Source organism: Piliocolobus tephrosceles, chromosome Y (assembly GCF_002776525.5).
Source record: "Piliocolobus tephrosceles isolate RC106 chromosome Y, ASM277652v3, whole genome shotgun sequence".
NCBI lineage: Eukaryota > Metazoa > Chordata > Mammalia > Primates > Cercopithecidae > Piliocolobus > Piliocolobus tephrosceles.
In genome coordinates this window covers 6423169-6436923 of record NC_045456.1, presented here as the reverse complement: position 1 = coordinate 6436923, position 13755 = coordinate 6423169, and the positions used below count along the sequence as shown (strand labels likewise).

At 40.2% G+C, this 13755-nt stretch overlaps 1 protein-coding gene and 1 non-coding gene across 9 annotated transcripts in view; one reads left to right on the top strand and one right to left on the bottom strand.

The window, feature by feature from the left end:
- Positions 1 to 13755, top strand: part of REPS2 (RALBP1 associated Eps domain containing 2) — a 202036-nt gene that overhangs the window by 94071 nt on the left and 94210 nt on the right. For all 8 annotated transcript variants that reach the window (XM_023198938.2, XM_023198937.2, XM_023198942.2 and 5 more), the window contains exons 6-8: positions 3507 to 3642; positions 8502 to 8565; positions 10911 to 11053. In XM_023198938.2, the coding sequence (XP_023054706.1) occupies positions 3507 to 3642; positions 8502 to 8565; positions 10911 to 11053 (343 nt within the window). The remainder of the gene's footprint in view (positions 1 to 3506; positions 3643 to 8501; positions 8566 to 10910; positions 11054 to 13755) is intronic.
- Positions 548 to 679, bottom strand: LOC111531740. The gene has a single exon (XR_002728379.1). It is a non-coding gene; the product is annotated as a small nucleolar RNA SNORA16B/SNORA16A family (small nucleolar RNA).

Genomic DNA, 13755 nt, shown 5'->3' with positions numbered 1-13755 from the left:
CTTTGCAGCAGAGCATGGGAATGGGCGGTGGCCTCTGTCATGGCTGTGGGTATGGCAGGTACATTGGAGGATTTGAGCAGGGAAGAATGTTCTGGGAAGAAGACACACATCTTACCCCTGAGGAGTGAGCATGTGCAGTCGGAAAGCCTGCTGAGAGGAAGCTGGGGTGCGAGGCTTCTGAAGGCCAGGTGGAGAAGGTGGACTTTTTTTGTTAGGCAGCAGGTCATCTCTGCAGGCTTTGAAGCAGAGGAGTTAATCACCCCCTTCTGTTCATTCCTGATTTCTGTTGTCAGAGTAGACCTGAGACCTACTAAGAGGCCACTAACACCACACTGGAGTGAGGTGATGTAGGAGAGGAGCTAGAAAGCAGATGGTTATGGTATTGAGGAAAGAGCACACGTGGGCTGACAGGGACAGCTACACAGCAGCTTGATGAGCAGGAGGGAAAGGGCGTGTTCTAGGGGAGCAGCAGCTTCCATGTCAGACCCAGGAATGCAGCAGACCCAACATCCAGCTTGGAGATTTTTTCTCTCTTTCTTTTCAGTGGAACTGTATTTTCCCAAAATGTTACAGATCAGTTATAGCAAACAGAATGGTGATGGTCAAGGGAACTGACTCTGGGCTTCTTTTTGACCACAGCAGCTATGTGGAAGCAGCTGCAGCTGCGATAAGGGCCGCCCAGCAGGGAGATTTCTGTGTCTTCATTCACTGGGAAGTGGTGGGACAGAGCTTCCAACCCACATCCCACCTTCTTCACGAATCATCCTTGCCACCAAATCGTTGACTCATAGGTGTCTGTTCTTGTCGCTCCTGCCCATGCCTAGCTTTTAGTTTCCTTTGCTCTGGCTGTTTCTGTCAGGGCTGACCTGGAGGGCAGTGCTCCTATGAGTTCTCCACATTATATCATGGCCAGTAATCTAATGCAATTCAAGCTGACATCCTCCACCTTGTGTTCTACCAACGGAACCTGATCAGACATCTGGGCTCATTCAGTAAGTGCTGCTAGGGCATGGCTTTGGAATTTGGTGGGAGCATTTTGGAAGGTTGTGTGGTCTGTTTGGTTGTTTGGTGCTCGGACTGGATTTTCATCTTTTTTGCTTTACTTATTTTTATTGAGACGGAGTTTCACTCTTGTTGCCCAGGCTGGAGTGCAATGGTACAATCTTGGCTCACTGCAACCTCCGCCTCCAGGTTCAAGTGATTCTCCTACCTCAGCCTCCCGAGTAGCTGGGATTGCAGGCACCTGCCACCACACCTGGCTAATTTTTTGTATTTTTTTTTTTTTTTTTTTAGTAGAGACGGGGTTTTACCATGTTGGCCAGGTTGCTCTTGAACTCCTGACCTCAGGTGATCCACCCACCTCAGCCTCCCAAAGTTCTGGGATTACACGTGTGAGCCACTGCTCTGGGCCTGTTTATTTTTATAATAATAAGAGGTTTTTGAAAAAAATTCAGGTAGCTGCAACCCAGTTAAAAAAAAATCCTGATATGCAAAATCCTGCCTTTGAACAAGAGATTGTAAAAAGGATGGTCATTATTTGCTGCCTGCAGGGGTTCACTAAGGGATATGGGTAAGTTCCCTGAGCTCGGAAAAAGGATAATAATTAATACCTGCTTACATCTCCAAAGTCTTGAGGTGCTCAAACAAGTAGGAGTGTGTGAAATGCTTTGTAAATTTCAAAGCACTCTGTGAAATTTAAGGTATTAACTAATGGACAATGACTTCTTGAACATTTAAGAGTGGTTTGATTTACATTTAGTAGAAACTCATCTAGTATGAAAATGATATGTTTATTACAAATGACTAACAACCCTACAGCTCTCAATCTCTTTATGTAACCTTCCTTCTGACTAAAGGCCCCAGATGACTTTGAGGAATAGCCTGTTTGCTGGGTGAATTCTCACTTAGCACTTCTGGAAATATCCATTCTACAGGTAGTATTTCATCCATTGTCCTTGCCTTCCCAAAGCACCCTTAACCCGAGGTGTGAGATATCAAAGTAATACATATTTTACTTCAGAGATGACATCTCAAGGTTCTATAGTAGCTCAACATTTTCTAGTCTCCTTTCTTCTCTGAACATTGTCAGAGGGGAGACAGGCGTTCCTGGGAAGAATTAATTCCTGGAATGGTGTGTGTGTGGGTGTGGGGAAGGGGAGGAGATGGCCGGCTGTCTTTTCTAAGGTTAGTGGGTGGAATTGCCCACCCAGTGATTAATTCCCTCCTTGATAGTGTGTTCAGAAGCAGGCACCTTGATGGCTCTTTAGCAGCAGTACCCCTCCCCTTCTTTCCTAGCCTCCTTTTATCATAAAGCCCCATCTTTTTTTTTTTTTTTTTTTTTTTTTTTTTTTTGAGACAGAGTCTCACTCTGTTGCCCAGGCTGGAGTGCAATGGTGCGACCTCCGCTCCCAGGTTCAACCTCCGCCTCCCAGGTTCAAGTGATTGTCTTGTCTTAGCCTCCTGAGTAGCTGGGATTACAGGCATGTACCACCATGCCTGGCTAATTTTTATATTTTTAGTAGAGACAGGGTTTCATCATATTGGTCAGGCTGGTCTTGAACTCCTGACCTCATGATCTGCCTGCCTGGGCCTCCCAAAGTGCTGGGATTACTTGCGTGAGCCACTGCGCCCAGCCAAGCCTCATCCTTCTTGTGTTCACCTCTTGGTCCCTTGAAGGTGGCCCTTGGCAAGTACCACTTTAGTCTTAGGGTTCGTGGGAGGGATAGAACGAAGGCCCACGCCTCCTCCTAGCATCGACATTTCCCTTCTTCCCCCAATGCCTACCCTAGCTTTGTTTTCTCCTGCACTACTCCCCTGGTTTTCTAGGCTCTTAAATCCTCAAATTTGACTTGCATGCCCTCTAGTGGCAGGTCTGATGCACCCCTTGTTACCCTGTTTATTGTGGTACCATAACAGCTGTTCTCACCACCCAGCTGTTACTAAATATTTTCTGTAATTCACAAATGCCGAATGAGAGGGTCAGTGGTCCTGACTTGCCACTCAAGTAGGAGCTGGAAATGTGGGATTTGAATTGGAGCTTTTAATTCCCGGATTTATACAGAGTTTCAGTGTAACTGGAACAGTGAAAAAGATGTGGTTATAGCTGTTCTAGTTTCTTTTTCATTGTTTAAAAAGAATCCAGATTATTTTACTATCTACTCAGCTAATCTTAAAGGATAAAAATGTGAGGAAGAGTGGAAAATAAGGATGATCATCTTTTTTAAACCCTTCCTTCATTACAATTAGAAATTTTTTGTCACTTACTGAGTATTCAGTATTTTATCCCTCAGTCCTGTTAACTTTGAAGAATACAAAAAATATATAAAGCATGATGTCTGCCCTTAAGTTTGTGTTCTAGTTAGATTCTAGTTATGAGGCAGTTAAATTTCTTCACCTGAGGAAAAAAATTAAGCATAGCACATAATAACTTTTATTGGTGCTTAATTTTTCTACTTCTCACTAAAGACAGGTTCTCTGAGCATTTACTTTTTAATTTATTCTTAAAGTCCTTTTCAGTGGAGAGAGAACTACAGGATAACAGCAGTTACCCCGATGAACCCTGGAGGATAACAGAAGAACAGCGCGAGTACTATGTCAATCAGTTCCGATCCCTTCAGCCGGACCCAAGCTCTTTCATTTCAGGTAAGAATGCGGGCTCCCCAGGCATCACTCTCACCAGAATCACAGCCACCATCTTGAGAAATCATTCACACAAAATGAGTATGGCAGCCTTCTGTGATTTCAGTTTGTTTTTCCTCTAAAGTCGAATTTCTTATCAGATGTAAACCATGCAGAAAAAAAGTTGCCAATGACGTTTGGAAAATTATATTTCCATTTCAATGGGCTTAAATGGGAATCTGGGGGGAACTTGGCCGAGACCCCGCACCTTATCAGCTGAGGCAGTTCTTGAAATGCTAACGTGTCGCTCCAAGGGGCCACCTCTCATTGCTTCCTCATTATATTAGAGCTCGGGCAAGGACAGAATGTGGCCTCCTAAGGAGTTGGTGTCACAAGTCTTTTTATGTTATATGTACCTTCAAACTCCAAACTCAGGCTCGTTTTCTTTGGCTCAAATGTTTCTCCTCCAGTTTTTCTGAGAGAAATTAAAATGGGGGAGGAAAATTGGCCAGTGCTTTCTCCACCTGTCAGTTCTTCTGGGTTGTCTTCAGATATATAGATGCCTGTTGAGTTCTCATGTAAAATTCAAGCTGAGAGGAATTGGTTTAATGCCAGTGTGGCTACATTTTACTAGGCTGAAGGACTAAGCTAACAGTGAAATAGTAGAGTCTAGAAGAAAAATTCATAAAGCTTTCTTTTTAGATGTTGAAATTTGAAGAATAATAGTATGTCCTTAATAATCATAACCTGCCATATTGACATGTGGGTAAAGATTAGTTTTATCTTGTGAAATGAGGCACATAATTGAAATATACTTGTATAAGTAATTGCAAACATCATTTACTGATTGGTGGTGATGGCTTTATTGATGGCAGAATAGTACAGATACAACAAATTAATGTTGACGTCATGATTAAGGAAAATAAACAGAAACCCATATTGCACGATTTGACCACTTGCTAACCTTACCCCGCGCTCAAGTGAGTTTCTTCACGACATATGCAGATATTTAGCCAAATTCAAACAGGTACTTGTTAGAAATGTTTTTGTTTTCTTTTAACTTTTGTATCTTGCAGAATTTCAGATGTAGACACAACTAGACTGGCTGGTATAACAAACCTCTGTGTACCTATCACATAGTCCCAATGATTTTCTCTTACCTACACTTACCACATAAGGATGTTTCAGTCAGTCAATTATGGAGGTCCCATAACAGTATCACGGAGCTGAAAAATTCCAGCTCCATTCATCACCTAGTGATGCTGTAGCCATCATGATGTTGTAGCACAAGGCAGTGCTCACGTTTTTGTGATGATGCTGGTAAAAAATCTGTGCTACCAGTTGTGTAAAAGCCTAGCACATATGATTATGTATGGTATATAATACTTAATAATAAATGGCTCTTATTAGCTTATTATGTATTTATTATGCTATACTTTTCTTTCTTTTCTTTTCTTTTTTTTTTTTTTGAGATGGAGTCTCGCTGTTTTGCCCAGGCTGGCGTGCAGTGGCGTGATCTCGGCTCACTGCAGCCTCCGCCTCCCAGGTTCAAGTGATTCCTCTGCCTCAGCCTTCCAAGTAGCCGGGACTACAGGCACGTGCCCCACACCTGGCTAATTTTTGTATTTTTAGTAGAGATGGGGTTTCACCATGTTGGCCAGGCTGGTCTCAAACCGCTGACCTCGTGATCCGCCCGCCTCAGCCTCCCAAAGTGCTGGGATTGCAGGCGTGAGCCACCGCACCTGGCCTTTTATTATGCTATACTTTTATTGTTATTTTAGAGTATATTCTTACTTATATAAAAAAAATTAACTGTAAAACAGCCTCAGGCAGGAACTTCAGGAGGTGTTCCAGAAGAAGGCATTGTCATACTAGGAGATGGCCGCTCCCTATGGGTTATTGTCCCCTTCTAGTCACCTCCACAGTATAAAGGTGGAAGACAGTGTTATTGATGATTCTGACCTTGTGAAGGTCTAGGCTGATAAGTGTTTCTGTTTCAGTTTTTAACAAAAAAGTTTAAAAGGTAAAAAAAATTAAAAATTTAAAAAATAGAATAATAGAATAAAGTTATAAAGAAAGAAAATATTTTTGTACAGCTGTGCAAATTTTTAAAATTTTTAACTTTTTGTGAGTACATAAGTGTATGTATTTATGGGGTACATGAGATGTTTTGATATAGGCACACAATGTGAAATAAGCACATCATGAAGAATGGGGTATCCATTTCCTCAAGCATCTATCTATTAAGTTGCAAACAATTCGACTACACTCTTTAAGTTATTTTAAAATTGTACAGTGTGTTTTTGTTTTAAGCCAAGTGTTGTTACAAAGGAGTCAAGAAGGTTAAAATAAATTTTAAAGTTTATAAAGTAAAAAACTTGCACTCTAAGGTTAATTTATTATTGATGAAAGGAATTTTTATTTGGTAAATTTAATGTAGTCTCAGTGTGCAGTATTTATAAAGTCTACAGTAGTGTACAGTAATGTCCTAGGCCTTCACATTCACTCACCACTTACTCTCTGTCTTACCCAGAGCAACTTCCAGTCCTGCAAGGTCCATTCATGGTAAGGGCCCTATAAAGGTGAACCATTTTTCATCTTTTATGCCATATTTTTACTCTTCCTTTTCTATGTTTTTTTCTTTTCTTTTCTTTTCTTTTTTCTTTTTCTTTTTTTTTTTTTGAGACAGGTCTTACTCTGTTGCCCAGGCTGGAGTGCAGTGATGTGATCTCGGCTCACTGCAACCTTGACCTCCTGGGCTCAAGTGATCCTCCCACCTCAGCCTCCCCAGTAGCTGGGACTACAGGTGCACATCACTATGCCTGGCTAATTTTTTTTGTAGTTTTTTTTTTTTTTTTTTGGTGGAGAGGAGGTCTCACTGTGTTGCCCAGGCTGTTTTCTATATTTAGTTGTGTTTACATACACAAATAGTTACTATTGTGTCCCAACTGCCTATAGTATTCAGTGCAGGAACATGCTGTACAGGTTTGTAGCCTAGGAGCAATAGGTTCTACCATCTAGCCTAGGTGTGTAGTAGGCTATACCATCTAGGTTTGTGTAAGTACACCCTGTGCTGTTCGCACAATGAGAAAATTGCCTAATGATACATTTCTCAGAACGTATCCTTTTTTTCTAGAAATGGAATCTCGTAATATGTGGCCTTTTGTGTCTCTTTTATTTAGCACAATGTTTTAGTTTTTTTTTAAATTAAAACATTTTTGTGGATACATAGTAGGTGTATATATTTATGGGGTATGTGACATGTTTTGATACAGGCATCCAATGCATAATAATCACATCATGTTGAATGGGGTATCCATCCCCTCAAGCATTTATCCTTTGAGTTACAAACAATCCAATTACATTCCTTAAGTTATTTAAAATATACAATTAAGTTATTGACTATAGTCACCCTATTGTGCTATCAAGTAGTAGGTCTTATTCATTCTTCCTAACTAGTTTTTTGTACCCATTAACAGTCCCTACCTCCCCCCTACTTGCTCCCCGCCACTACCCCTCACAGCCTCTGGTAACCTTCCTTCTACTCTTTATGTCCATGAGTTCAATTGTTTTGATTTTTAGATCCCACAAATAGGTGAGAACATGCGATGTTTGTCTTTCTGTGACTGGTTTATTTCACTTCACATAATGATCTCCAGTTCCATCCACATTGTTGCAAATGATTGGATCTCATTTTTTTATGGCTGAATAGTACTCCACTGTGTATACATACCACATTTTCTTTATTCATCTGTTGATGGACACATAGGTTGCCTCCAAATCTCAGCTATTGTAAACAGTGCTGCAACAAACATAGGAGTGCACATATTTCTTTGATATACTGATTTCCTTTCTTTTAGGTATATACCCAGTAGTGGGATTGCTGGGTCATATGTTAGCTCTAATTGTAGTTTTCTGAGGAACTTCCAAACTGTTCTCCATAGTGGTTGTACTAATTCACATTCCCACCAACAGTTAACATAATGTTTTAAAGGCTCATTCATGTTGTATGTACCAGAATTTCATTCCTTTTTATGGCTGAATAATTCCATTATATCAGTACATCCCATTTTATTTATCTTTTCATCAGTTGATAGGCATATGGGGTTCTTCTACTTTTGGAGTATTAAGAATAATGCTGATTTGAATATTTGTGTACCAGTTTTTATGTGAACATATATTTTTATTTCTCTTGAATAAATACCTAGGAGTGGAATTGCTAGATCAAACTGTATTGGGAGCTGAAAGCATTCAAATTCAATCTCAGTAAGGTCTAACATTTCAAGTACAGCTGGGTCTTGCGGTTATGTAACATGTGAAGTAGAATGATTGCCTAATTTCAATTGATACAGGTAAATCAAAAATGAAGGAAGAAAGATTCCTGGATAAGTTTCTCAAAACGCCACTAGGAGTTCTTAAATCTCACCAAAAATCTTTCACAAGATGTCTGTCTTATCTCTGTGTGGTGGGATCAATGGTATTAATTTTCTTCTTTTTGGTCAGTTTTCTATTACTTTTCTATTTGAAATTTCTATTTGAAATCTGTCAAATTTGTTCAAAGTTTTGAAATTCGTCTTTTAAATTCGTGGCAAAATTTTGCAGATTTTGGTAAAAATGAAGCAGAAATCAATTTATGTGATTTGCATCTTTCATGAGCATTATGTTATTGCTTCTTTTGCCCTATTGTAATTTACATATTTTTAAAAAAGCTTTTCATGTGTTGCTTTTGGTCCCATGATTCATAATTGCTTTGAGGAATAAATATGTTTGTTGTTATACAGAAGAGATTGCTGAATGAAAAAATTGTGATTCATTTGTATATAAATGTAAAAGCTACTCTAGCTGAGTAATTAATGGTTTATTTAAACAATGGCACTTGACAGGTTCTGTGGCCAAGAACTTCTTCACCAAATCAAAGCTTTCCATTCCAGAACTCTCCTATATATGGTAAGTACAATTAATGCCATATGACATTCATACCATCATCCATAACCCATCTTTTAGTTCCTGCCTTTGCATTTTAAAAAGTCTTATGTTTTTAATGATGTTTTTAACAGACTACAAGAGTGAATACAACTCAAATTTTTGTTGCTGTGAAAATTAAATGTTATATGAAAAGTACAATGAACAATGTCTGGCACATATTGAGCACTATAAGTGTTAACTATTATTTAAAAGTAATTTCCTAATTATTATCCCCATCTCAATCCCTTTTCAGTCTAGGCAATTGTGGGCATATGAAACTTACCATCCTGTAGATTTCATTTTCAGACTTTTCTACTAGATGTGATACAAGTAACCAGAGGAGATTGACAAACTAGTTTTTATATTTTATAAGGCTGAGTGAACAGGTTGAGGAATATTTTGGAGTTAGGTTAGGTTTGACTATTCTAGCTGCCTCTGAGCTTTATAAATTTGGCTGGTGTTTATCAGCTGGGCCCTAATTCAGACTTGCAGCTGTGGTATCCACTGCACCTTTATGCACTCTGGCTCCAGAAAGGCTGTGCTGGGATGGTCCAGATGGCTCTATTTGCATTCATGAAAATGCTCGGTGCTGCTGTAAACTCTCGGCTGTGTGTGGGCTAGTTCTTCCCAAAACTGGGCAGGCGATCACACTGCTATAAATATATAATTAAAAACACTGGAATGTTTATATAAAGCCTTTTGCGTGAGGATTTACAGAATTATGATGGGATTTAAAATTGCTTGTCATGTTTTGTGCATCTTACTGGAAAACTACTCCAATAATACTCGTGCGTGCCAGTGTATCTGGGATTCTGAGCTGGATTTAGGTTCTTCAACAATATATACTCTGGCACAATTTTTTTGTTTTTACAAGTCTTATATTAGTTTTTTGTTGTTGTTTGTTTATTTGTTTTTTTGGAGACAAGGGCTCACTCTGTCACCCAGGCTGGAGTGCAGTGACATGGTTATAGCTCATTGCAGCCTCTGACTCCTAAGTTCAAGCAATCCTCCTACCTCAGCCTCCCAGCTAGCTTTTCAGTTTTTTCTAGAGACAGAATCTTGCTATGTTGACCAGGCTGGTCTTGAACTCCTTGCCTCAGGCGATCCTCCCGCCTTGGCTTCTGAAAGCACTGGGATTGCAGGCATAAGCCACCATGCCCGGCCCTTATATTAGATTTTCTGGCTAGGGAAGAAAAAAGAAATTACCATTTTGAAAAGAATACCATTTGTTTTGGCAGAATTCCCAGTCTAAACGTTATTGGAATGAGGCCTCCTATCTTTTTGTTGAGACATGCCCATGAAAGCTGAGTGGTATTCTCTCTATCCAGCATATGAAGCAGTTTCCTGACCCCTCACTCTGGGAACAGCTATTTCAGGGCCCCAGTGCATTCGAAATTGGAGGAGGAGGATGTGAATGGTCTAAAGGAAAGTTATGGAGCTTACCTTAGAAATATATTTTCTTTCAGATAATAATACCTTTCTAGAGTAATTTTGTTTATGTCTTATCTCTATGCTTGTCCTAACACAAGTATACTTGTCTCTGTCTACCTTCGAGATGGTTAAGCTTATGGGGTCTTAGATATAATACTTTGGCAAATCAGTCTCTTTTGTGCTGAGTAAATAGGTCTGTGCCTTCTAGTGGGAAATAATGACTGAAGTTAAGCCTGTTTAAGACTCCCCTTTCTTCCTTTTTGTCTTATCTGGTTCCAGTCTTCTTTAGTTACTAGTTTTATCCTAAAACATCATTCATTCCATTTTTTATTGAGCTTACTTGTATTTTCCCAGTAGGGAGTTCTCAAGCAAAGAACAGTTTGGTACAAAAATTTACGTGACTTGAAAAGTTCAAGGTTTTCCCTTAAAGCTGAAAAACAAAGAGCTTATTTCTGTGCCCCAGGTAAACTGCATAGTGGCTGGGACAACTATAAAATGGCTGGGGCCACCCTTCCTCTGCTTGTTTTGAACACCATGTCCAGGGCTTTTCACCCCATGCAGCCTGCATTTACTGAATGACTGTGGACTTCTGGGTATCGTTTTTATTTCTGTGCCTTAGTTTCTTGTCCTGTGTCCTCAGCGTTGTAAGACACACCAACAATGGAACCTGAAGAACTTAAATTTTTATTTATAAAATGCTACTGATGCTGATCCCATCAGTCAACATTTTTCTTCCTTGGAATGGCCCCCAGAGATTTCAAATGGATTTGGCTAGGAGGGTTTGGGTACTGGTAGGGCCATCACCATAGAGTCTGGGAGTTTTATTGGCACGTTTGTGCCAAGCCACTTGTTCTGTAAGCCCCATGGTAGGTACTCATGACATTTGTTTCATTTAGGGAGCTTAGTGATGCTGACTGTGATGGAGCCCTGACCCTGCCTGAGTTTTGTGCTGCGTTTCATCTCATTGTGGCTCGGAAGAACGGCTACCCATTGCCTGAGGGCCTGCCTCCAACTCTGCAGCCAGAATACCTGCAGGCGGGTAAGGCCTCACCATCAATTGTAAACCTTAAGTACTTTTCCTCCAGGCTGTGTAAAAAACTTTTGTTTCTTAAAATGATGTCCAGATACTTTGGGGAGTCCTTGATATTTACAGTTACTGTTCTTTAACTGCTATTAGACTTTTACATCTCATAATGTGAGGAATAGGGCTGGTCTAGGTAAGTGTGTATTACCTGTTTTTCTTGTTCTATACCCTCTGGATGGATTTGAACCAAAGGTACCCTTTCATGACAGTTGTGAAATAGGCAAGTACTGAAATTCCCAGCTGGTATAAAATGAAGAGGAAGATCCTGTAGAGCCAAGTGTTAACTTGGCATTTTTAGGCACGCCCCAGTGTTTCCAGGTGGCCCTGGGCAATGGAGTGGAATAGAGCTCTTATACCTAATTTAAAAGTCAAAAAATTACATGCAGTGAAATGTGCAAAGTGTTGTCACCTTAAATGTATGCTTGATTAATTTTTATATATGTATACACCCATGTAACTGCAATCAGATATAGAATATTCTAGCATATCAGAAGGTTAGAGAATAGAACTGTTATGTTTCTCCTTAATAAAACAGTCTCGCTCAAATTATTGTTTTGGACCCTTTAGATAGGAAAGAGTCATGGTGAGTATAACATATGTATTAATTCCTTTGGGAGAGTGGAAAAGTTAATAGTGCGTCTTGCCCTATTCAAAGGCAAGTGGGCACTGGTCTGATTTCTATTATTCATGGAAGTGTAGTGCTCATTGAGAGGCCCCAGAAACAGCTGGTGCTTTCAACAACCTTTCTCAATTTTTAGGGAGCGGCTGTTAAAGAAATGAGAGCTTAGTCATGGGTAATTATTAGCAAGAGAGAGCAGTGTCTAAAGAAACTTTAATTACTTATTAGTAGAGTATAAATTTTGTGATTAGATCTGCAAAAGGCCTTAGACTATCTTGTCTAGTCCCTTCCTCATGATGACACCAGATTCAAAGTGGCAAATGTCTTATCTAAGTCAGTCTCGGTGCCTCTGACTCTCTTAAATAAAGAATCTGTCATTTTCTGTGTTAAATAGTGATGAGAGGATAGGAACTCAACCAAAGGGAAGAGGCCAAGTTTGTGGCTGCTGCTAAGTGACAGGTAAACATGTTGGGGGAAGAGTGACCCATTCTGGGATCTTCTTCAAATGTCCCCATAAAATATATGAAGGGGAGAGTTCAGAGAGCAAAACCTACTAATTTGTGGACTTGGATTTTGCTAACAATACCTGCTTTCTCCCTACTGCAGGCTGTAACTCCAGCCTGCTGCCCTTCCTTAGATCCTTGGAAGACCCTCATGGGTCCCAGGAATTAGCTTGCAATTGAGGAGCATGGGAAACTCCTCTTTTCTCTTTGGTGTCTTTCTCTCTCCATCTCATTCTCTCTCTCTTCTTGTCCCCTCCCCTCCCCTCCCCTCCTCTCCCCTCCTCTCTCCTCCCCTCTCCTCCTCTCCTTTCTGTTTCTCCTGAATGAGGGCAAAGAAACACTGGCATTTTGGGGGCTATCTTGACACCTACATGGCTCTCATTGCCGAGGCATTGCAGGGCCATAGAAGAACCTCTTTTCTTGGGATTGGAGGCACATGGGACTTTTGTCTCTCTCTAAAGGGAATTAACAGCTGGCAAAGGGCTAAGTTCTGTTCTAGGGTTAGTTATATTTAATACCTTCACTGTGTCCTCTTTCAAGCCCTGGAGAGAGTCCTGGGTAACCTCATCTCCCATGCCCCCACTGAATTTTCTGTTTGGGGGTCATAACTAGTGCTGTTTTATTATTTTGATGCCGTATGGCCATGGAACCTGTGGGACATGCCATGACTCCTTATTTGAGAAGTCACTTTTGTAGGTGTCCAAGTGTTTCACAGACTATTTCAAAAGTCACTGACATAATGGCTGGGTGTGGTGGCTCACGCTTGTAATCTCAGCACTTTGGGAGGCCAAGGCAGGTGGATCACTGGAGGTCAGGAGTTTGAGACCAGCCTGGCCAACATGGTGAAACCCCATGTACTAAAAATACAAAAATTAGACAGGTGTGGTGGCATACACCTGTAGTACCAGCTATTAGGGAGGCCAAGGCAGGAGAATCACTTGAACCTGGGAGGCAGAGGTTGCAGTGAGCCAAGATTGTACCACTGCACTCCAGCCTGGGTGATAGAGCTAGACTCCATCTCATAAAAAAAAAAAAAAAAAAAAATCACTGACATAATTTTTAGATATCTGAAATGTTAACAGGAAAGAAGTAATCTCTTGATTCCTTTCCTACTGCCAGTGGCTTCTTTTGACCTGCTTATTCAGTAAAGGGGAATCTATAAAAAAGAATGCCAATGAGCCTCATGTTTCTTCCTGGCCTTTTATGGAGACTGTCAGAATGCATTTATACAGGAACAAGGCAAGAATCTGTCATATACATTTCAATTAAACAAAAATTGCACATCATTTCCAGGGCTTGTGGGATTAATCTTAAATAATAATTATATAGTTCTAACAGAAAACATGAAAAGAACCCATAAAACTCTATCAAACTCAGTGACGGTATATTTTAAAATGCTTTATCACCCATGTTTATCATTGTATGAAGCTTAAGAAAATGTCCAGAACCACCTAGGTCTCTTCTGTGCTTTTTTTTTGCTTTTCTTTGCAAAATATGAGTGATCCTATTCATTTTTTTGTTCATTTTAATGGTAT